Here is a 25,886-nt window from a genome sequence, read left to right as displayed (position 1 = left end):
TGGGTTACACTTACTGCTCTGTTCCTAACTTCCTGTGTAAACAACTCTGGAGCTTAAATTTTTCTTATCTATATTATAAAAATATGTAAATAATTTCTAAAATTTAGAAAAGTTATATAATTTAAATTCTAAATGTAACTGACAGATGGCGGAATTTCTCCCTTTTTTGGCAACACTTTTTTTAAAGTTTAGAATAGAGATTTTGGTCATCTCAATCACAGCGTCTCTCTACCCCTGGTATCAGCATGTTTAAGTCATCTGAACACTGTACACACCATGAAATTCTACAAGAAGATATTATGTAAATGAGCCAAATTTACAACTTTGGATAGAGAAAATGATTTTAAAAATATAGTTAATAATCCATAAATGATGAAGAGGTATGTTTTCTGCTAGCTTATAGTTATGGTGGTGGAGTGAGGGGCAGTTGTGCTTCTCCTCTTTATATTTCCTCTGGACAGTAATGTACTTATTCTCTAATGAAGCACCTTTTAATAACTGTTTAGTTTCTAAGCTCTTGTGATTTTGTTAGTCCCAGCATTTTCTTATTTTTCAGCAGTACTGTCTGTGAATTAGAATCTTTTCTATTAAGTTGCTATAAAATTGCCACCAACAACCAAAACTCAGCCAGCTGACACACTACCAAAAGTGGTGTGATTATTACAAAGTGCCCCCACATATTTTTGTGTGACCCTATGTGAACAACAACAACAAAATTTGGGATGCTCTCCTTTCAATTTTAAGCGGAGGAATTAGCTCAACTAAGCAAATGGTCAAGGATAATAAGATTCCTGAGAGAGTAGAGAAAAACAGGGACAATTGTATTTATCTTTTGTAAAATCAAGTTTATAAGAATATGTCTCAGGGCCACAGTTAATAAAATATCTATTTTGTTTTCTTGAGAACCACAATGAAGGTATTAGTGTAAAAGGTCATCCATAGATGCCCTACGGAGTTAACAGCACAATTGAGCTCTTGTTGCTTCTGTTACAAGAGTGCTTCAAACACACCATTCAACTGATCGAATCTATTGCACCTTGTTAGAGTCCTTCACCCCACTCTTGCAACAGTTCCCAGAAAAGAAGAGGAATGTGTGGTTTTCTGAGACTTACATCTCTCCTGGAGCCACCTCGATGGCAGGGTGAGGTGAGAGAGCATGGAGGAAGCCTCTCAAGAAGTGAGACACATGCACTTTCTAGATTTATTATCATTATTTTATTATTATTATTATTTTTTTTTTTGACAGAGTCTCGCTCTGTTGCCCAGGCTGGACTGCAGCTGGTTGATCTTTCGGCTCACTGCAACCTCCACCTCTTGGGTTCAAGCAATTCTCCCACCTCAGCCTCCCGAGTAGCTGGGACTACAGGCACCTGCCATCATGCCCAGCTAATTTTTGTATTTTTTTGGAGACAGGTTTTCACCATGTTGGCCAGGCTGGTCTTGAACTTCTGACCTCAGGTGATCTGCCCGTCTCAGCCTCCCAAAGTGCTGGGGTTTTAGGCGTGAGCCACCACACCCGGCCAACACATACACTTTCTAGATTGTTATTTATTTATTTGTTTTTGAGACAGTCTTGCTCTGTCACCCAGGCTGGAGGGCAGTGGTGCAATCTTGGCTCACTGCAACCTCTGCTGCCCAGGTTCAAGTAATTCTCCCACCTCAGCTACTTTCTAGATCTTGTAGGACAGGAATTTGCCACATGGTGAGAAGGAAAAAGGACAGATTATGAGCAGGAACTGAGTAATTTTTACCTATGACCCTGGGACTCATTTAAACTCTAATCAGAGAAAACTACAGTAATCAAAATTATTCTTAAGACAGATTATGCATGTATATATCATTAATTTTATTACCTAATTCAGCAGAGGAATTACTAATAGATATTTTGCTAATTCTACAGGAAGATAGTGTGGAAACATAAGCTAACCACTGCCTCATTTCTGATATTTCTTACCTACTATGGTGATTAGCTTCAGTGTTTTTAAATCATTCTCTAAAAACACATCCCTGCCTGATTTTCTTTCCATGTGTTCTGTTGATTACTGAGAAAGAACTGTCAAAGTCTTCAACTGTAATAGTGGATCTATGTGTTTATTTATTTATTTTTAAATTGTTTATTTCCATAGGCTTTGGGGAACAGGTGGTATTTTGGTTACATGACTTAGGTCTTTCGTGGTGATTTGTGAAATTTTGGTGCACCCATCATCCAAGCAGTATACACTGAACACAATTTGTAGTCTTTTATCCCTCACTCCCCTCCCACCCTTTCCCCTAGTCCCCAGAGTCCCTTGTATCATTCTTATGGCTTTGCATCCTCACAGCTTAGCTCCCACTTATGAGTGAGAATATACGATGTTTGGTTTTTCCATTCCTGAGTTACTTCTCTTAGAATAATAATCTCCAGCTCCATCCAACTTGCTGCAAATGCCATTCATTCATTCGTTTTTATGACTGAATTTGTTTTAATTTTCCTTTCAGTTTATTCAGTTTTGGCTTTATGTATTTTGTTTGTTTGTTTTTGTTATTGTAGTAAAATACACGTAATATAAAATTTATCATTTTAACTATTTTAAGTGTAACATTCAATAGTATTAAATACATCCAGAATGTCATGCATCCATCACCACCATAACACTTTTTGTCTTGTAAAACTGAACTCCCCATTCCTCCTTCTCTCCAGTTCCTGGCACCAACCATTATATTTCTTATCTCTATGACTTTTGACTACTCTAATTACCTCATATAAGTAGAATCACATGGTATTTGCCTTTTTATGACTGGCTTATTTCACTTAGCATAATGTCTTTAAGGTTCATGCATGTTACAGCATTTATCATAATTTTCTTTCCTTTTAAGGCTAAATAATATTCTATTGTATGTATATACCACACTTTGCTTATCCATTTATCTGTTAATGGAAACAGGTTGCTTCCACATTTTGCTATCATGAGTAATGCTGAGATTAATTTGGTAAATATCTCTTCAAGACTCTGATTTTAGTTATTCTGGATATATGCCCAGACACGTAAATGCTGTATTATATGGTAACTGTATTTTTAATTTTTTGAGGCACCACCATACTTTCTTCCAGTTGTACAATTTTATATTCCTATCAATACTACACAAGGGTTCTAATTTCTCCACATACTTGCTAACATTTGTTATTTTCTGTTTTTTGTTTTTTAATAGTAGTCATCCTAATGGGTATTCAGTGCTATCTTCTTGTTTTGATTTGAAGTTCTCTGATGATTAATGAACACAGAATAGAACAGAGAGCTCATAAGCAAATCCTCACATGTATGGTCAAATGTTTTTTGACAAGGGTGCCATGATTATTAAATGAGAAAAGAACAATCTTTTCAATAAATGATACTGAGAACTGTATATCCATATGCAAAATAAAGAAATTGGACCTTTACCTAACTCCATATACAAAAATTAACCCAAAATGGGTTAAAGACCTAAATATAAGACTTAAAATTATAAAACTCTTGGAAAGGAACACAGGACAAAAGCCTCCCAACATTAGATTTGGCAGTAACTTCTGGGATATAACCAAAGGCACAGGCAACACAACAAAAAATACAAAGAAAAATTGGGCATCATAATTTTTTTTTCTTTTTTTTTTTTTTTTGTGACAGAGTCTTGTCGACCAGGCTGGAGTACAGTGGCATGATCTCGGCTCACTGCAACCCCCGCCTCCCAGGTTCAAGAGATTCTCCTGCCTCAGCCTCCTGACCTCCTGAGTAGCTGTGATTACAGGCGCACACCACCATGCCTGGCTAATTTTTGTATTTTTAGTAGAGATAGGGTTTCACCATGTTGGCCAGGATAAGTCTCGATCTCTTGACCTCGTGATCCGCCTGCCTCAGCCTCCCAAAGTGCTGGGATTACAGGTGTGAAACACTGCTCCTAGTCTTTTTTTTTTTTTTTTTGAGACAGAGTCTTGCCCTGTCGCCCAGGCTGGAGTGCAGTGGTACAATCTCAGCTCACTGCAACCTCCGCCTCCTGGATTCCAGTGATTCTCATCCCTCAGCCTCCCAAGTAGCTGGGATTACAGGCATGTGACACCATGCCCGGCTAATTTTCATATTTTTAGTAGAGACGGGGTCTCACCATGTTAGCCAGGCTGGTCTCGAACACCTGACCTCAAGTAATACACCCGCCTTGGCCTCTTAAAGTGCTGGGATTACAAGCATGAGCCACTGCACCCAGCCACTGTAAAAATTTTTAAAAAATTATTTATCAAAATCACAAACAAGTAAAAGGCAATCCACAGGAGAAAATATTTGCAAATGAAATATCTGATAAGAGATCAATAACCAAAATACACACAGACCTCCTAAAACTCAACAACAACAAAAACAAGTCTATTTAAAAATGGGCAAAAGAATAAATATACATTTCTCCAAAGAATATACAACTGGCTTCAGTATTGGCTTCAAAATAGTATTTCGAAGCTCTACTATTGGATACATATACAATTAGGATTTTTATCTCTTCTTGGCAAATTGACCCTTTGATTTTTATGTAATATCTCTCATTGTTCCTTTTAAATTTCTCTGCTCTGAAATATGCTTTGATATCCATTTAGTCACTTCAGCTTTCTCTTCATTAGTGTTCCATGGTATCCCTTTCTCTATCCTTTTAACTTATTTATATCATTACATAAAGTAACATTTTATAGAAAGGATACATTTGATTTTTTTATCTATTTGGTCCATTCTGACAATCTCTGTATTTTACTTGGTTTGTGTAGCCATTTACATTCAATGTAAATATTGGTATTTGGAATTATGCCTACCACTCTATCAAATATGTTTACTTTTTCTTCCCTTTGCTTTTATTTTTCTGTTTCCCCTTCCCTGCCTTCTTTTGTTATTTGAACATTTTCAGTTTAACCAAGTTTGGGTTTTGCTGCTGCTACTTCTTTTATTTACTGCAGGCTTCATATTTTTTACAGGACTGTTGCCTTGTGCTCAAAGGGGTGGCTGAAGTGCCAGAGATTTTTGGTTTTCTGTTCTTTGTTTTTTTGTTTTTTTTCTTAGTGTTTGTGATCTACCTTCAACTTTCATAATCTCTGCAAACTGCACTACAGCAGGGGTCTCACCGCATGCTACTGTCCTCCCATACTGGTAGACTGCTCTTACCTTTTGCTGGATTCTGGGCTAGTGGTGGTGGCTGGCAAGGATTCACTCTTGTCCACGTTCTGCCTGAGCTTAGACAGACTTTGTGTGCCAGGCCTCCTGGGGAGAAAGGAACTTTCTCAGCATTCTTACTCCTTCACCTCATGTCAGCCAGCTGTGTCCTTGATCTGTGGTTGGTTATTACAAGGTATTCTCTGATCCTACCCCATGAAAGCAGACCTCCAATTGGTGATAGATAATAGATTCTGGGCCCAGGATAGTTTTTACAGGAATTTTTCTTCTGCTTTTTCCACAGTGAAAATGGGTCTTTGGCAATGTCCTTAAAGTGTGGGTTGTTGTCCCTCCCCCAGGTGCTGTAGGTTTTTGATTCACAGGAGAAAATACTCTAAATATAATTGTAAGAATTTGTGTCTCCCAGGCCCCAGTAGCTACAGGTGATTTTCTACAGTCTTGCATCAGCAAGAAAAGCTCTTTTTGGTCTGTTCTGTGCCAGACTATCTCATAAATTACTGCAGGAGGCACTTTTAAAAGAGCTTGCAAGACAGTATCTGGGCCCTCAATTACTTCAGCCATACCTGAAAGCTAGATCACCCTTAGCATTTAATAATTTTATAAAATTTCAGCTGATTTTTAAATTTTCTTTCATGGAAGCTGTTGAGTAGCCCCTTATTTCCCTAATTCTTTGACTCAGATGAGACTATTCTTCTGTTTTATCTCTTATTATAGGAGTATGTTCCTCTTTGGAATTTAAGTAATTTGGTTGGACGGCAACCTCAGGTATCTAATGTGCTCAAAAAAGTTATAATTTTATGGGTTTTTTTTTTTTGCCTTTATCTCATTGTTAGAATGGGAACAATGTTCTTTCCAGCTTTCTACATCTTAGCCAGAAACAGAAATCTCTTTCCTTTGGTATGGCTCCACCTATTTGATATCAAGATAATTTAATAGCATGTAGCCACAGTGCACTAGGAAAATTAATTGGCTTTTACCAGCTTTCTGCTGATAATGCCTTAACTTGAAGAAGTTAAATAATTTTGGAAAAGTCAGATATTGGGAACAATCAAATTTCGAATATCCACATCCAATATAATCAGATAAGTAGTAAATAGTTAATATCAACAATTAAAGTCAGAAAATAGACCTACGCTCTCATACATTTGTCTATCAAGATAAAAGCTTCAGGGGAATAGACAGCTTTTATTATAACAAACCACAAAGGTAAATCCCTCCCCCCTCACACACATTCCTTTTTTTCTTTTGTATTGTGAGATTTTATTAGAAACGTTTTTCTGCCAGGCCTCTGGCTCACGCCTGTAATCCCAGCACTTTGGGAGGCCGAGGCAGGCAGATCACGAGGTCAGGAGAACAAGATCATCCTGGCTAACACGGTGAAATCCCATCTCTTCTAAAAATGCGAAAAATTAGCCAGGTGTGGTGGCGGGCGCCTGTAGCCCCAGCTACTCAGGAGGCTGAGGCAGGAGAATGGCATGAACCTGGGAGACAGAGCTTGCAGTGAGCCGAGATCGTGCCAGTGCACTCCAGCCTGGGCAACAGAGCAAGACTCCATCTCAAAAAAACAAAAACAAAAACAAAAACAAAACGTTTTTCTTCGTGTACCATTGAATTTCTTCAAGTTTTACAGTACTCTCTGAAATTTTACAATGAGTTTCTGTGCGGGGGTCTTTCCTGCAGACCCTGACCCAACGATGGATGAACAACATACACTGACACAGATATCCTGCTTGTCAGTCTAGCTAAGGATCTGCGCCTCTCACAGACACCAAGGAAGGTGCTGTAAAGAGTTGTCAGCCACAGCCTTGACTAGCTGGCCTGGCTGGCATTTATTCAGCACACATTAAATGACAAAGCCTTTGAGTCAACACACCTGTGGGTAATTAACCTGGTCACACCCACTCTGGAGAGGGTCATCTTGCCTGCCAATGATTAAAGGTTAGTCTTCTCGGTGGAGCCAAGATGGCAGAATAGGAACAGCTCCGGTCTCCAGCTCCCAGCCCCAGCGACACAGAAGACTGGTGATTTCTGCATTTCTGCTTCAGGTACCGGTTTCATCTCACTAGGGAGTGCCTAACAGTGGGTGCAGGACAGTCGGTGAAGCGCACTGTGCGCGAGCCGAAGCAGGGCGAGGCATTGCCTCACTCGGGAAGTGCAAGGGGTCAGGGAGTTCCCTTTCCTAGTCAAAGAAAGGGGAAACAGACGGCACCTGGAATATCGGGTCAGTCCCATCCTAATACTGCGCTTTTCCAACAGGCCTGGAAAACGGCACACTAGGAGATTGTGTCCCGCACCTGGTTCGGAGGGTCCTAAGCCCATGGAGTCTCGCTGATTGCTAGCACAGCAGTCTGAGATCAAGCTGCAAGGCGGCAGCGAGGCTGGGGGAGGGGCGCCCGCCATTGCCCAGGCTTGCTTAGGTAAACAAAGCAGCCAGGAAGCTCGAACTGGGTGGAGCCCACCACAGCTCAAGGAGGCCTGCCTGCCTCTGTAGGCTCTACCTCTGGGGGCAGGACACAGACAAACAAAAACCCAGCAAGAACCTCCAAAGACTTAAATGTCCCTGTCTGACTGACAGCTTTGAAGAGAGTAGTGGTTCTCCCAGCACGCAGCTGGAGATCTGAGAACGGACAGACTGCCTCCTAAAGTGGGTCCCTCACCCCTAAACAGCCTAACTGGGAGGCACCTCCCCAGTAGAGACAGACTGACACCTCATTCAACCAGGTACTCCTCTGAGACAAAACTTTCAGAGGAACTATCAGACAGCAGAATTTGTGGTCTCACGAAAATCCGCTGTTCTGCAGCCACCGCTGCTGACACCCAGCCAAACAGGGTCTGGAGTGGACCTCTAGTAAACTCCAACAGACCTGCAGCTGAGGGTCCTGTCAGGTAGAAGGAAAACTAACAAACAGAAAGGACATCCACACCAAAAATCCATCTGTACATCACCATCATCAAAGACAAAAAGTAGATAAAACCACAAAGATGGGGAAAAAACAGACCAAAAAAACGGGAAACTCTAAAAAACAGAGCACCGCTCCTCCTCCAAAGGAACGCAGTTCCTCACCAGCAACAGAACAAAGCTGGATGGAGGATGACTTTGATGAGTTGAGAGAAGAAGACTTCAGACGATCAAACTACTCTGAGCTACGAGAGAAAATTCAAAACAATAGCAAAGAAGTTAAAAACTTTGAAAAAATATTAGAAGAATGGATAACTAGAATAACCAATGGAGAGAAGGGCTTCAAGGAGATGATGGAGCTGAAAGCCAAGTTTCGAGAACTATGCGAAGATTGCAGAAGCCTCAGTAGCAGATGCGATCAACTGGAAGAAAGGGTATCGCTGATGGAAGATGAAATGAATGAAATGAAGAGAGAAGGAAAGTTTAGAGAAAAAAGAATAAAAAGAAATGAACAAAGCCTCCAAGAAATTTGGGACTATGTGAAAAGACCAAACCTACGTCTGATTGGTGTACCTGAAAATGATGGGGAGAATGGAACCAAGTTGGAAAACACTCTGCAAGATATTATCCAGGAGAACTTCCCCAATCTAGCAAGGCAGGCCAGCATTCAGATTCAGGAAATACAGAGAACGCCACAAAGATACTCCTCGAGAAGGGCAACTCCAAGACACATAATTGTCAGATTCACCAAAGTTGAAATGAAGGAAAAAATGTTAAGGGCAGCCAGAGAGAAAGGTCGGGTTACCCACAAAGGGAAGCCCATCAGACTAACAGCTGATCTCTCAGCAGAAACTCTACAAGCCAGAAGAGAGTGGGGGCCGATATTCAACATTCTTAAAGAAAAGAATTTTCAACCCAGAATTTCCTATCCAGCCAAACTAAGCTTCATAAGTGAAGGAGAAATAAAATACTTTACAGACAAGCAAACGCTGAGTGATTTTGTCACCACCAGGCCTGCCCTAAAAGAGCTCCTGAAGGAAGCACTAAACATGGAAAGGAACAACCGGTACCAGCCACTGCAAAAACATGCCAAACTGTAAAGACCATCAAGGCTAGGAAGAAACTATAGCATCTAATGAGCAAAATAACCAACTAACATCATAATGACAGGATCAGATTCACACATAACAATATTCACGTTAAATGTAAATGGGCTAAATGCTCCAATCAAAAGACACAGACTGGCAAACTGGATAAGGAGTCAGGACCCATCAGTGTGCTGTATTCAGGAAACCCATCTCACGTGCAGAGACACACATAGACTCAAAATAAAGGGATGGAGGAAGATCTATCAAGCAACTGGAAAACAAAAAAAGGCAGGGGTTGCAATCCTAGTCTCTGATAAAATAGACTTTAAACCAACAAAGATCAAAAGAGACAAAGAAGGCCATTACATAATGGTAAAGGGATCAATTCAACAAGAAGAGCTAACTATCCTAAATATATATGCACCCAACACAGGAGCACCCAGATTCATAAAGCAAGTCCTCAGTGACCTACAAAGGGACTTAAACTCCCATACAATAATAATGGGAGATTTTAACACCCCACTGTCAGCATTAGACAGATCAACGAGACAGAAAGTTAACAAGGATATCCAGGAATTGAACTCAGCTCTACATAAAGTGGACCTAATAGACATCTACAGAACTCTCCACCCCAAGTCAACAGAATATACATTTTTTTCAGCACCACACCACACCTATTCCAAAATTGACCACATAGTTGGAAGTAAAGCTCTCCTCAGCAAATGTAAAAGAACAAAAATTATAACAAACTGTCTCTCAGACCACAGTGCAATCAAACTAGAACTCAGGGTTAAGAAACTCACTCAAAACCACTCAACTACATGGAAACTGAACAACCTGCTCCTGAATGACTATTGGGTTCATAATGAAATGAAGGCAGAAATAAAGATGTTCTTTCAAACCAATGAGAACAAAGACACAACATACCAGAATCTCTGGGACACGTTCAAAGCAGTGTGTAGAGGGAAATTTATAGCACTAAATGCCCACAAGAGAAAGCAGGAAAGATCCAAAATTGACACCCTAACATCACAATTAAAAGAACTAGAAAAGCAAGAGCAAACACATTCAGAAGCTAGCAGAAGGCTAGAAATAACTAAAATCAGAGCAGAACTGAAGGAAATAGAGACACAAAAAACCCTTCAAAAAATTAATGAATCCAGGAGCTGGTTTTTTGAAAAGATCAACAAAATTGATGGACCGCTAGCAAGACTAATAAAGAATAAAAGAGAGAAGAATCAAATAGATGCAATAAAAAACGAAAAAGGGGATATCACCACCGATCCCACAGAAATACAATCTACCATCAGAGAATACTACAAACACCTCTATGCAAATAAATTAGAAAATCTAGAAGAAATGGATAAATTCCTCGACAAATACACCCTCCCAAGACTAAACCAGGAAGAACTTGAATCTCTGAATAGACCAATAACAGATTCTGAAATTGTGGCAATAATCAATAGCTTACCAACCAAAAAGAGTCCAGGACCTGATGGATTCACAGCTGAATTCTACCAGAGGTACAAGGAGGAACTGGTACCATTCCTTCTGAAACTATTCCAATCGATAGAAAAAGAGGGAATCCTCCCTAACACATTTTATGAAGCCAGCATCGTCCTGATACCAAAACCTGGCAGAGACATAACCAAAAAAGAGAATTTCAGACCAATATCCTTGATGAACATTGATGCAAAAATCCTCAATAAAATACTGGCAAACCGAATCCAGCAGCACATCAAAAAGCTTATCCACCATGATCAAGTGGGCTTCATCCCTGGGATGCAAGGCTGGTTCAACATACGCAAATCAATAAATGTAATCCAGCATATAAACAGAACCAAAGACAAAAACCACATGATTATCTCAATAGATGCAGAAAAGGCCTTGGACAAAATTCAACAACGCTTCATGCTAAAAACTCTCAATAAATTAGGTATTGATGGGACGTATCTCAAAATAATAAGAGCTATCTACGACAAACCCACAGCCAATATCATACTGAATGGGCAAAAACTGGAAGCATTCCCTCTGAAAACTGGCACAAGGCAGGGATGCCCTCTCTCATCTCTCCTATTCAACATAGTGCTGGAAGTTCTGGCCAGAGCAATCAGGCAGGAGAAGGAAATAAAGGGTATTCAATTAGGAAAAGAGGAGGTCAAATTGTCCCTGTTTGCAGATGATATGATTGTATATCTAGAAAACCCCATTGTCTCAGCCCAAAATCTCCTTAAGCTGATTAGCAACTTCAGCAAAGTCTCAGGATACAAAATTAATGTACAAAAATCACAAGCATTCTTGTACACCAATAACAGACAAACAGAGAGCCAAATCATGAGTGAACTCCCATTCACAATTGCTTCAAAGAGAATAAAATACCTAGGAATCCAACTTACAAGGGATGTGAAGGACCTCTTCAAGGAGAACTACAAACCACTGCTCAATGAAATCAAAGAGGATACAAACAAATGGAAGAACATTCCATGCTCATGGGTTGGAAGAATCAATATCATGAAAATGGCCATACTGCCCAAGGTAATTTATAGATTCAATGCCATCCCCATCAAGCTACCAGTGACTTTCTTCACAGAATTGGAAAAAACTACTTTAAAGTTCATATGGAACCAAAAAAGAGCCCGCATCGCCAAGTCAATCCTAAGCCAAAAGAACAAAGCTGGAGGCATCACACTACCTGACTTTAAACTATACTACAAGGCTACCGTAGCCAAAACAGCATGGTACTGGTACCACAACAGAGACATAGATCAATGGAACAGAACAGAGCCCTCAGAAATGATGCTGCATAGCTACAACTATCTGATCTTTGACAAACCTGACAAAAACAAGAAATGGGGAAAGGATTCCCTATTTAATAAATGGTGCTGGGAAAACTGGCTAGCCATATGTAGAAAGCTGCAACTGGATCCCTTCCTTACACCTTATACAAAAATTAATTCAAAATGGATTAAAGACTTATATGTTAGACCTAAAACCATTAAAATCCTACAAGAAAACCTAGGCAATACCATTGAGGACATAGGCGTGGGCAAGGACTTCATGTCTAAAACACCAAAAGCAATGGCAACAAAAGCCAAAATCGACAAATGGGATCTCATTAAACTAAAGAGCTTCTGCACAGCAAAAGAAACTATCATCAGAGTGAACAGACAACCTACACAATGGGAGAAAATTTTTGCAACCTACTCATCTGACAAAGGGCTAATATCCAGAATCTACAATGGACTCAAACAAATTTACAAGAAAAAAACAAACAACCCCATCAAAAAGTGGGCAGAGGACATGAACAGACACTTCTCAAAAGAAGACATTTATGCAGCCAAAAAACACATGAAGAAATGCTCCTCATCACTGGCCATCAGAGAAATGCAAATCAAAACCACAGTGAGATTGCATCTCACACCAGTTAGAATGGCCATCATTAAAAAATCAGGAAACAACAGGTGCTGGAGAGGATGTGGAGAAATAGGAACACTTTTACACTGTTGGTGGGACTGTAAACTAGTTCAACCATTGTGGAAGTCAGTGTGGCGATTCCTCAGGGATCTAGAACTAGAAATACCTTTTGACCCAGCCATCCCATTACTGGGTATATACCCAAAGGACTATAAATCATGCTGCTATAAAGACACATGCACACGTATGTTTATTGCGGCACTATTCACAATAGCAAAGACTTGGAACCAACCCAAATGTCCAACAACGATAGACTGGATTAAGAAAATGTGGCACATATACACCATGGAATACTATGCAGCCATAAAAAATGATGAGTTCGTGTCCTTTGTAGGGACATGGATGAAACTGGAAAACATCATTCTCAGTAAACTATCGCAAGGACAAAAAACCAAACACCGCATGTTCTCACTCATAGGTGGGAATTGAACAATGAGAACTCATGGACACAGGAAGGGGAACATCACACTCCGGGGACTGTTGTGGGGTGGGGGGAGGGGGGAGGGACAGCATTAGGAGATACACCTAATGCTAAATGACGAGTTAATGGGTGCAGGAAATCAACATGGCACATGGATACATATGTAACAAATCTGCACATTGTGCACATGTACCCTAAAACCCTAAAGTATAGTAAAAAAAAAAAAAAAAAAGATTCACCATCCTCAAAAAAAAAAAAAAAAAAAAAAAGGTTAGTCTTAGGACCACATAAGTAAACAAACTATTTAGATAAACTATTCTACATTCTTTTGTACCCGCACCCTAAGCTCTCCGGCTCCTGAAAGCAGAATCTGGCTGCCTTCAGCCAAACTACCTGAAGCTATGCAAAACTCCCCGGCTTTCCAAGAAGGTTTGCTTTTTTCTATTCCTATCATTTCTTCTGCCATCCTGACTGAACCCCCACACTTCTATTACAACTACTTTTAAGGTACTGTATAACAAACTAGAATCCAAACTACTATAATCTTAAACTAATGTACAAAGAGAGGGGACATTTACAATTTTTTTATGGATAGCCAATCAATAAATCATTTCAACTCGTGTCAATAGAGGCTTAGTTCAATTTTCCACACCTCATAGATACTCAAAACATAACATCATCAAGTTGCAAATATTCATATAGAGGGTTGTTTATGCTCACTGAACTATGTTTAGGCAAGAAAAAATGTCTTGAGAAATTTTCCGAACCATTTAAGCAATGTGTACAGCAATAAAATGACATTATCCACTAATGTTTAGTTTAACATAAAATTAGATTAACTAGAACATCCTATTCCCAAAGAAATTCAGTCAGTAATGGTTTTATAATAACAAGAATTAGAAATATTTACAAAAATTTCTTTTGAGAAGGCCACTGAATTTTCATCTGTGTAACTTAAGTTATTCCTCCAAGATCCCTATGAAGAAGGAAAATGTTTTATCTTCACCACATGACAAAGTACATGAGCAGTTAAGTATCTTACTGCAGGATATTTTGGTAGAAAACAATATAATTCTATTTGTTCAGACATTTACATTTGAATTAATTTACAAATACGTGTAATAAACCATCTAAGTCATTTTCATAACTCTTTAAAAATCCCAAGAGTATGCAATGCATTTATACTGCTGGAGATTAGCTAATAGTTAAAGATAAGAAACAATCAATAAAAGAATCGTTGTACAGGAAATACTATTGTATAATTATGCACACTTATCAGGGATTAACTCTTTCCTTAATCTTTAATAAACTTCATCTTAGAAAATACCTAGCCCTCATCTTTCGTCTTTCAATTGCATCCTTAACTTTATTTTCAGATATAAGTGCCTTATGAACAAACACTTGATTGTCCATGAAAACTGTCCTGCTCTTTTAAAATCCAGTTTAAATTATTTTCTGAGTACCAAACTGATATCTTTGCCTGTTTTTATTTTGTTTTGTTTTTAAATGGAACAGAACACAGTATCTTTTGGACAGCTACAGTGCTTATTCAAAAGTAGTGTTGAGATGAGAAGTAATCCTTTTTAATGTTTTACCAAAGAACTGCATTAATGTTATACAGTGCAAATAACTGCTTTAATCCTTTAGATTTCTTTTAGCCAAAAACAGAGTGATGACTTCCTCTATACTTAGTCTATAACTTTGTTTAATATTCTTTCAATAAGCTTTTAAGACATAATCTTAATTTTGAGTGTGTTGGTTGTTTTCTAACTCAAGTACGTTGAATAAGTTACGAACAAATACCAGCCCTTTAGCTAAATAATAGACATCTTTCTGGAAAGTGACATTGTTTCCTTCCTCTAAAGATAAAGCAAAATAATGCATTGAATGTTACACCAAATACCTTGCTAAAGAGTTTTACAGAGATGTTTCCTGATGTCATAGGGAGGGCTTCAGCTTCTATAATAAAGAAGAATTCGGTTAAAATTCTAAGTTTACTTAGTCAAATGTGTGACCTGGATCCGTGAGTCTCTTTCCTCATCTATAGGGTAGGGATTATAATGTATCATTTTAAAGGTAGTTGTCAAGAGCCAATGTTTTAAATATTTAAATAGCCCTATAGAGAACGTGGACCTTCGTGAAAGAGAAAATATTTCTTTCTTTGTTTTGTATGCCTACAGCCTACTCAGACATTGAGTTTATGTATATTTTGTACTTACTATTGAATCACACACTGGCTCATTGTGGTATCATTATATCTGAAAGAAGAGACACTAGGGGATAGTGGTAGAGAGAAAAAAAGGAAATTTTTTTTTTTTTTTTTTTTTTTGAGATGGAGTCTCACTCTGTCACCCAGGCTGGCTGGAGTACACTGGCACGATCTCGGCTCACTGCAAGCTCTGCCTCCCCGGTTCATGCCATTCTCCTGCCTCAGCCTCCCGAGTAGCTGGGACTACAGGCACCCACCACCACACCCGGCTAATTTTTTGTATTTTTAGTAGAAACGGGATTTCACTGTGTTAGCCAGGATGGTCTCGATCTCCTGACCTCGTGATCTGCCTGCCTTGGCCTCCCAAAGTGCTGGGATTACAGGCATGAGTCACTGTACCTGCCAAAAGGAATTTTTAATATTCAATAAAATAAAAAAAAAAATACTCTGTTTCCAAGCCCTGTTTTCTAATAGATCACACCTACACTTTTAGAAATAGATTTCTAGCCTGCCAACCATTGCAATAGATGAAGAAGTTTCTACAAAATATTTAGACAATTATTTTAATCTTTGCTAAAACATTTCTAGTGATAGGTGTAGAACCTCCAATTTTATTTATAGATTTAAATAATTTAGTCAATGTCTAAATCTCTATAATTGCCCAGTTTAAGTCTTATGGACCTTCACAAACAAATTCTAATTCTCCTTTGTTGTGAGAATCTTTTAAGGACCATGTTCATGATCTATAGTGAATATGTTGTTCTCCTCTGCCCGCATTCCTTCCTTGAGCTGTTTTTCCTTCCTTCACTCCTTGTAGCCTTGGTGAGACTCTCTTGGTGGCCTGTGATTCAAGTGACCAGAAGTTAATACTCTGTCCCTTGTATAGTCATGATTCCAAGGGCTGGCACAAGAACAAAGCAAAACCATTCTTGGCCTTCATGGCTAAATAAGAAATGATCTCCCCTTTTTGTTTAAGATAATCTGAGTGGTATTCAGTTGCTTCATTAGCAATTAATGACTTGTGAATATACTTTGTCTATACCATGTTTTTTATTTTATTTTCCCTCTGTAACAACTCCTTGTCCATCTTCAGTGTTAAGCCTATTTCAGACTCTTTACCATACGTTGTTCTTTTTTTCCAAATGATGCATTTTTTTCTGCTTTTCTTAAAATTAATTTCCAAGAAATGAGCAAAAATATGCTAATGACCAATGCAGAGACTATGCACCAGCACCCTCCCTTGTTCTGATTGCTGTTTTTCTAATAATGAAGCCTAAGTTGGCATAGCTTTGCTGGCACCCCATCAGTTAATTTGCTGGCATTGAGATTGTGAACAAGTAAACTCCTGGGGCATCCTAGTTCACCACCAGACAGAAGAATGAGGGTGAAGGTAGGGTATTAAAGCCCTAGGGTGCCTTCCTATGAGGTTGCCTGCAGGCACTGGCCACTACTCTTCTCAAAGCAGCTAATTCTCTGCATCCCCTTCTCCCTCCTGGTTCTGGCAACTTCTCTCTACTCCTGACTTTGAATTTAGGTTTGGTAACAGCTTCACTGATGCTGGCCCATATTCTTTTGAGGTTCCTCTATACTTAGTCTATATCTTTGTTTAATATTTTTTTTCAACAAACTTTAAAAAAATCTTATTTTGAGTGTGTTGTTTGTTTTCTAACTCAAGCACATTGAATAAATCAAGAACAAATACCAGAACTTTAGCTGAATAATATTGTAGACACCTCTATGCAGAGTGACATTGATCCCTTCCGCTAAAGATAAAGCAAAGTATCATTTTATTAAAATTAATAGAAATAAAATGGTACTTGTTATATAATAAAATCATATTAAAATATTACTTAACAAAATGTTTTGCTAATATTAATATAAAATAGTATTTAATAAATATTATTGAATATAGTATTTTCTATAATATAAGGCGAGATTATAATATTATAAATACAACGTATCATTTGATATGAATAAACATTCCCATGGTTGGCATTTCAGCAGTGAGGTACAGTTGCATTAATAGGTACATGTCCTTTCCTCAATATCTAATAATATAAAAGTAAGAGTAGTTGGAGATGAAAAAATAGGACATAATTTTATGAGCATAGAAATAATAAAGACTGTGTTTGCTCACAATAAATGCAATACCACCATCCCATCCTCTCAGTGATTCACATTAAACACTGAATATTTGCCTTATAATAGGAGAGAAGAAAAGATCAAAGACTATTAAACAAGGCTGAGAGTTATGACCCAAGGATTTAGTTGCAGCATAACTTCTTGAAAACCACTTCTCTATTCAAAAGGGAAGTGCTTGAGATAGTTTTGTTAGAAGGTCATTGTCTTCTTTTAGAAGGTGTATGATTTTGAATGTGTATTCATGTGTATGCCCACATGACACAAAAACTTTTTAGATATGCCACAGAATAGTGAGAATAAAAGTGAGGAGGAAGTGCTCCATTTGTAGATCCCTTAAATAACAAGCTATAAATAATGGATTTGACATTTTGGGTAATCATTCCGAATTGTACTGTTTCTAGATAACTGTTTTAATTTTACAAATATTTTTGAAGATATATTTGTTTATGTGAATAAGCATTTTTTTACGGAGTTAGGAGTTACAGTCAATGGTGTACATGTTTTGAAATCTCTGAACATATATTGTCAAATTGCTCTAATAAAATTATATAAATTTATATTTCAAACAATCATAAAAAGTGCTGCTCTCACTCTATGATGACTTGCATTGTGGAATCAATCTTTAATTGCAAACTTTTTTCCTACAACAGTCAAAATTCTTGGGTGATAGGCATACAACTGGAAGGCAAGTACCCTGTTTTGTATAGAAACACCCTTTGTTTATAATGTCTGGTCTGTTTACTTAATCCAGACCTCACCATTTTACTTTGATCCCTCAACTCCCTTGAGTTGTTTCAAAACTCAAGAAGCAACATTAAGAACTAACATCAGGCTAGGTGCAGCACTTTGGGAGGCTAACGTGGGAGGATTGCTTGAGCCCAAGAGTTCAAGACCAGGCTAGCAACATAGCAAGACTCTGTCTCTACAAAAAATAAAAAACTAGCCAGGCCTGTAATTTCCGCTACTAGGGATGCTGAGGCAGGAGGATGGGTTCAGCCCAGGCATTTGAGGTTACGGTGAGGTATGATCACACCAGTAAACTCTAGCCTGGGCACCAGAGTGAGACTATCTCTTAAAGAAAAAAAAAGATTAGCCTCAAAGGAACCCCTAGTATGTCAGGAAGATGAGACAGTATCTAATATAAATTATTTTTTACAAGGTAGAGGAAAGTAATTCACATTCAGAGAGAGGTTGTTGAGGTGACATTGGAGATGTTTGTACATTTTGAGTGAGTCAGTTCTAGCTGGGGGCCCATTTGTCTCAGGATTACTTGTGACTGAGAAAGAAGAGAATTTTGCCTCTAGGACATTATTTCAAGTTTATTCAAAATTACATGCAAAAGTAGTCACCCACAGATGGTTACTCCGTAGCTTGCCCAAATTGAAGAGATTGTTCCAGAACTGTTCTCAGAGGTGGATAAAGGCCCACTTTACAAATCCCCAGTTGTCAGTCTTCAGAGAATAGAGAGAAATGGAATGCAGCTGAGAGAATCTAAACTCTTCCTCAACCCTTGGAGGAGGTCTCTTCCCAGGGCAGGATTTAAGTGCATCTGCTTTGCTGCAAGGCAAGTTCCCTACTGAACAAGAGCTCAACCCAGAAGATTTCAAAAACCATGCCTGGGGACTTTTAAGACCATATTTTACAAACACTTTAAAATGTGGTTCTGATGCTGTTAACGTTTAACCATGCTTTTTTTTTTTTTTTTGAAAAAGCTCTCTGTTTAGAATCCTGCAACTCTCTCAGACCAACTACAGGTCATCATTTCCATAACTACACCAACCTACAGCGAATTTCTTTCTGGTGTTTATTATCTGTATTGCCATTCATTGCCTCTTATTGCTTTGTTGTTGACGTTGTTGTTGTTTTTGTAAGCAAGCCTTGACCTCTAGGAAGATTATAAGCATCGTGGGGTTAGGGGATAGATATTCTATCTCAGTCTATTTGTTTTAAACAGAGTAAGTTCTAACATTGTGTATTGAGTACTGTACTTGTTAACAATTCTCAGCATGTGAAACATATCATTTATGCAGCTTGGAAAAGTAATTTATATGATTATATAGAATGTTTGTGATTTGGTCAGGGAGTATTACTTCCTCTCATTAATTGCCGTGTGCAGAAGACTTAAAGTAGAAATAGTTTTCACTTGAGAAAAAGAAAAAGGAAAACCATGTTGATTCTTACTGCCAGTCACCACAGACTGTAAGCCTTAGTGCTTCCAGGCAAAACGAATAAGTCAAAAGTAAAAGTTAGACCTTTAAAACTTTGTTGAAACTTTTAAAGAAAGAATATTTATTGGAGAGAACCAATTAAGTGAGTGTTGGAGGGAAATTGCTCAAGTTTATGACAATAGAACCATCTTTGGAGTATTTATCATCACTTTTATAAACTGTCTGTAAGTATAGACTGACCATATACTTTGCTCAGGATGGTCCTGGTTTGTGCTCGATGTCCTAAGAAATTATCAATAGCTCCTCCCCAGCCCTTCCACACACAACATGTCACAAAGGGGATAGTAAATTTTATGACTGATATGCAGATTGAATGTCTTAATCAAGATCTCTACTTTCAAAGAATGAAAAACCACTCAAATCAATCAATACAAAGTGCTTTTTCAGATTAGATAATTGTATACTTTGCTAGTTTTGAACCACTCATCAGATATTGGACTGTTTTAATACGTCGCCAGCATTATCAAATAATAAAGGTAAAAAATAGGTATTTCTGGTCAGATTGTGGACTAGTTTACTATGTGCAAACTTTCAAAATAGATTTTAGTACTTCTGATATTTGCGCTTTGTTCATGCAAAGTAAATTAGAATCTGGTGTATTTAAAAGAATGCACCAGAACATTTTAAAAGAATGTTTATTTTCTTCAATTAAAAACAATTCTTTAGAGAGAACATTTAGATCTGATTCTAGCTATTCAAACTGAGGAGAAATAAATGACTTCAACACAGAATGACTGACTAGGTATTTGCAGGGTGATTTGAAGTCCCAAGGGATAATGAACTTGTGTATATTTCATAAGAGTGTTATTAACAAGCAAGTGGCTTTTTGGGTCAAGAGCTTGGTTCCTAAAAGTAATGTCAAACCCATCACATATTCTCAGAAGCATGTGCATTTAGGTTCAATCTCATTATGCAAGCTTATGTCAATCAATTTCTAGTTCCCAGTTTCCAAGGATGTTAGAAATTAGTTCTTTACCTGAAAATTCTATTTGAAGTGGGAATTAGTCTTTGAAATAAACAAAACCATCACAAACACCAGCATGCTCCGGAAGAATTCATTCCTTTAAAGAGCAATATGTTCCCTCTGCTTCACTGAAGAAAAAGAGTTTGATGGGTTATTCCTCAATTATGTTTTGAAATGTTTATCATAAAGTCTTAAAATAATAGAAGTGCACCTACAAAAAGAAGCACATATTTTGGGACTTGGTGGTGGTTGTGGCATATGCCAGTAAATGAGCAGAAGTAATTACAACTGCTTTTGCTGTTATTGCCATTATTGTTTGTTGGTGATACTTTTATGGCTCTGGCAGCCTGGAGACAGAATGTCTTGGATAGATAAAAGATGAAGGGGAAGAATGGGAAGTGAGGAAATGAAAAGGGGAAGAACAGTGCGTGGTATGAATTATAAGAAATCAAAATATAATGCCATGTGACAAAATGTCAATCACTTCTATTTACCTTCACTATTATAGTTATTAAATTAATCTTTAGAACTACAGCCCTGGAAGTTTATTTGAGATGATCGCTGGAATTTATCACTACTATTAGTAATACTCAATTCAGTTCTTAGATTCCCTTCATTGGCATTAACCTATCTATTGGATGAAACTTCATTATCATTCTTTACTTGTGCATTCTAGGTACCCAATACTTTAACTGAAAAGCAAAATTTTAAAAATAGTCTTGAAAATTATTTTTAAGTTTAGGAAGAACCTGCTATAAACAAAAAAGGTGAGGTTGGAGGAGAGAAACTCATGAGAAACTAAATAGCCAAAGTAATGAGTAGCCCTTTTTTGAGAACTTATTAAACTAATCAGTGGTAAGAAAATATCTCTAAAATAATTGGGGAAACTAGGCTAGTCACTATTTTTTTAAAATTTTTATTTTGATCTTAGTAACAGCATGAAAATTATGTAAATTCCTGTTTTCTTAGTGATAAATACCAAATTATGTATTAACAAAATTGAATGATGTCTGGAATGTGTTTTAAAGCATTCTAAAAAAAAGTAGTATTATGAAACAAGATTTCAAAATATTGATTATTGTTGAAGATGAATTATGGGATTTCCATAAACTAAAAAAACCGATATTGTATTTCGTGTAAGTTAATAAGCTGAATCTAAAATGTACATGAGTGATCAAAACCCTGGAATTAGACAAGGCACTCCTGAAGGAGAAAGAGATGAAAGGACCTATCTTACCATATTTCAGGACTTATTACAAAACAATATTAATTCATTCATGTAACAATCAATTATTGAATATCTGTTATTTGCTAGGCATGCTTATTGATGTTTAAGATACAACAGTGACAGTACAGTATTGGTGCCGAGATAGACAAGTAGATAAGGTGAATAGAATATAGAAGCCAATGATGGATCCCTGCATATATTTATACTTAATATATGACTTCCCTGGGAAGAAAGACTTAACAAATGCTGCAGGAATGATTAATCATTCACAATAAAATAAATAAAATTTGATCTCTACATAACTTGCCTACACACACACACACACACACACACACAATCCTCAGAACACACAGATTAGATTCCTGGCAGATTATAGATGTAAAAGATAAAAACTAACTTCTTACAAGAAAACATAAGCAATGTATTTGATCTGAATGTAAAGAAAAATGTCTTAAATAAGGTGCAATAAATGCTAAGCATAAAAAAAGTTTATAAATTTGAGTAGATTAAAAGTAAAAATTTCTGTGTGCCAAAGCATCCTGAAGAAAAAGTAAACATACACACAGTATCAAGAAAGAATAAGTTTTCAAAATCTGTAACTAACTCCTACAAATCAATAACAAATAAGCTATGCAACCCCCAAAATGAGCAAGAAAAAAAGGAGAAATCAGCAGCGTGTTAAGAGGAAGCATAAAATGTGAAAAATTGTAGGATAAGTTGATCAACGTTTTATGCTGCTGGTGAGGATATAATATGGCATAACCATTTTGAAGATGCACTTTTGCATTATCTTGTAAATTTGAAAATATACATCTTCTATGACCTAGCAAGTACACTATTAAATAAATGTCCTGGCAAAACTTCTGCTCACAGTGTAACATGAGTATTGATTCTTCTATTCTTCTAGATGCATCATTGGGTCACTCAGTAGTGTTTCACTGGTGACTGGTTTCATCTGAAATTTTTTATAAAGTTTATTTTAGGTTCAGGGGTACATGTGCAGGTTTGTTATATAGGTAAACTCGTGTCACTGGGTTTTTTTGTACAGATTATTTCATCATGTAAACTTAGTACTCAATTGTTACTTTTTCTGATCCTCTCCCTCTTTCCACCCTCCACCCTCAAGTAGGCTCTAGTGTCTGTTGTTCCCTTCTTGTTTTCATCATTTAGCTCCCATCATTTAGCTGTATTTGGTTTTCTGTTCCTGTGTTAGTTTTCTAAGGATAATGGCCTCAGCTCCATCCATGTTCCTACAAAAGACATGATCTCATCATTTTTTATGGATGCATAGTATTCTATGGTGCATATGTGCTTATGTGTACCACATTTCCTTTATTCAGTCTGCCATTGATGGGCACTTACATGGATTCCATGTCTTTGCTGTAGTGAATAGTGCTGCAATGAACATGCATGCCCATGTGTCTTAATGGTAGAATTATTTATATTTCTTGGTATATACCCAGTAATGGGATTGCTGAGTTCTGGTTTTAGGTCTTTGAGGAATCATCATACTGCTTTCTGCAATGATTGAACTAATTTACACTCCCACCAACAGCATATAAGTGTTCCCTTTTCTCTGCAACCTCTCCAGCATCCACTATTTTTTTACTTTTTGATAATAGCCATTCTGACTGGTATGAGATAACATCTCATTGTGGTTTTTATTTGCATTTTTCTGATGACAAATGATTTGAGCTTTTTTTTTCATATGCTCGTTGGCTTCGTGTATATCTTCTTTGGAAAAGTGTCTGTTCACATCATTTGCCCACTTTTGAATGGGACTGTTTGTTTTTTCCTTATAAATTTATTTACATTCCTTAAACGAATTTAAAAAATTTAAAAGCTGGATATTAGACCATTGTCAGATGCATAGTTTGCAAACATTTTATCCCATTCTGTAAGTTGTCTGTTTACTCCGCTGATAACTTCTTTTGCTGTGCAGAGTTCTTTAATTTAATTAGATTCTATTTGTCAAGTTTTGTTACTGTTGCAGTTGCCTTTGGAGTCTTCGTTGAAATTTTAGCCAATTCCTGTGTCCAGAATGGTATTTCCTAGGTTGTCTTCCAAGGTTTTTATAGTTTTGAGATCTACATTTAAGTGTTCAATCCATCTTGAGTTGATTTTTGTATATTGTACAAGTAGGGGGTCCAGTCCTAATCTTCTACATATGGTTAGCCAGTTACCCTAGTGTTGCAGAAAGTCAGGGACCCCGAACGGAGGGACCAGCTGGAGCCGTGGCAGAGGAACATGAATTGTGAAAATTTTGTGGACATTTATCAGTTCCCAAATAATACTTTATAATTTCATATGCCTGTCTTTACTTTAATCTCTTGATTCTGTTATCTTTGTAAGCTGAGGATGTATGTCACCTCAGAACCACTGTGATAATCGTGTTAACTGTACAAATTGATTGTAAAACATATGTGTTTGAACAATGTGAAATTAGCGCACCTTGACAAAGAACAGAATAACAACAATTTTTAGGGAACAAGGGAAGACAACCATAAGGTCTGACTGCCTGTGGGGTTGGGCAAAAAGAGCCATAATTTTCTTTTTGCAGAGAGCCTATAAACAGACGTGCAAGTAGGAGAGATATTGCTAAATTCTTTTCCTAGCAAGGAATATTAATATTAATACCCTAGGAAAGGAATGCATTCCTGGGGTGAGGTCTATAAACAGCCACTCTGAGAGTGTCTGTCTTATGCGGTTGAGATAAAGACTGAGATACGCCCTGGTCTCCGGCAGTACCCTCAGGCTTATTAGGGTGGGGAAAAAACTCCACCCTAGTAAATTTGTGGTCAGAACGGTTCTCTGTTCTCCAACCCTGTTTTCTGTTGTTTAAGATGTTTATCAAGACAATATGTGCACAGCTGAGCATAGACCTTTATCAGTAGTTCTGCTTTGCCTTTGTCCTGTTCCCTCAGAAGCATGTGATCTTTGTTCTGCTTTTTGCCCTTTGAAGAATGTGATCTTTGTACCTACTCCCTGTTTTATGCCCCCTCCCCTTTTGAAACCCTTAATAAAAAACTTGCTGGTTTGAGCCTCAGGTAGGCATCATGGTCCTACTGATATGTGACGTCACCCCCGGTGGCCCAGCTGTAAAATCCTTCTCTTTGTACTCTTTCTCTTTATTTCTCAGCCGGCTGACACTTATGGAAAATAGGAAGAACCTACATTTAAATATTGGGGTTGGGTTCCCCCAATACCCTAGTACCATTTATTAAATAGGGAGTTCATTCCCCATTGCTTGTTTTTGTCAACTTTCTTAAAAATCAGATAGATAGTTATAGGTGTATGGCTTCTTTCTGGGCTCTCTAGTCTGTTCCATTGATCAATGTGTCTGTTTTTGTACCATGAGGTCCATGTTGTACCAACAGGATCAAGCTCTTTTAGTTACTACAGCCCTGTAGTATAGTTTGAAGATGGGGAACGTGATGCCTCCTGCTTTGTTTATTTTGTTTAGGATTGCTTTGGATAATCAAGTTCTTTTCTGGTTCCATATAAATTTTAAAATAGTTTTTTTCCAGTTCTGTAAAAAGTATCATTGGTAGTTGGATAGGAATAGTATTGATTTTGTAAATTGCTTTGGACAGTATGACCATTTTAACCATATTAATTTCTTCCTATCCATGAGCATGAAATGTTTTTCCATTTGTTTGTTTCATCTCTGATTTTTTAAGCAATGTCTGGTAATTCTCATTGTACTGATCTTTCAACTCCCTGGTTAGCTGTTCCTAAGTATTTTATTATTTTTGTGAGTATTGTGAATGGAATTGCATTTTTTACTTTGCTCTCAGCTTGGCTGTTTTTGGTGTATAGGAATGCTAGTAATTTTTTTTTTTTTTTTTTTTTTTTTTGAGACAAGATCTTGCTCTGTTACCCAGTCTGGAGTACAGTGGCAAGATCACGGCTCACTACAGCCTCTGCCTCCCAAGTTCAAGCAATCCTCCCACCTCAGCCTCCCCAGTAGGTGGTAACACAGGGGCATGCCACCACACCCACCTAATTTTTTATTTTTTGTAGAGACAAGGTATGACCATGTTTTTCAGGGTGGTCTTGGGCTCCTGGGCTCAA

General features: G+C 37.6%; 1 protein-coding gene across 1 annotated transcript in view; it reads right to left on the bottom strand.

The window, feature by feature from the left end:
* LOC134736570 (uncharacterized) overlaps positions 1-25,886 on the bottom strand; it is a 367,716-nt gene that overhangs the window by 121,468 nt on the left and 220,362 nt on the right. The window contains exon 3 of the mRNA XM_063638508.1: positions 5,151-5,246. Coding sequence (XP_063494578.1) covers positions 5,151-5,246 — 96 coding nt within the window. The remainder of the gene's footprint in view (positions 1-5,150; positions 5,247-25,886) is intronic.

The sequence above is a fragment of the Symphalangus syndactylus genome, chromosome 5 (assembly GCF_028878055.3).
Source record: "Symphalangus syndactylus isolate Jambi chromosome 5, NHGRI_mSymSyn1-v2.1_pri, whole genome shotgun sequence".
NCBI classification, from domain to species: Eukaryota; Metazoa; Chordata; class Mammalia; order Primates; family Hylobatidae; genus Symphalangus; species Symphalangus syndactylus.
The sequence above is the reverse complement of the archived record's forward strand: the minus strand, read 5'-3'. Positions and strand labels throughout refer to the sequence as shown.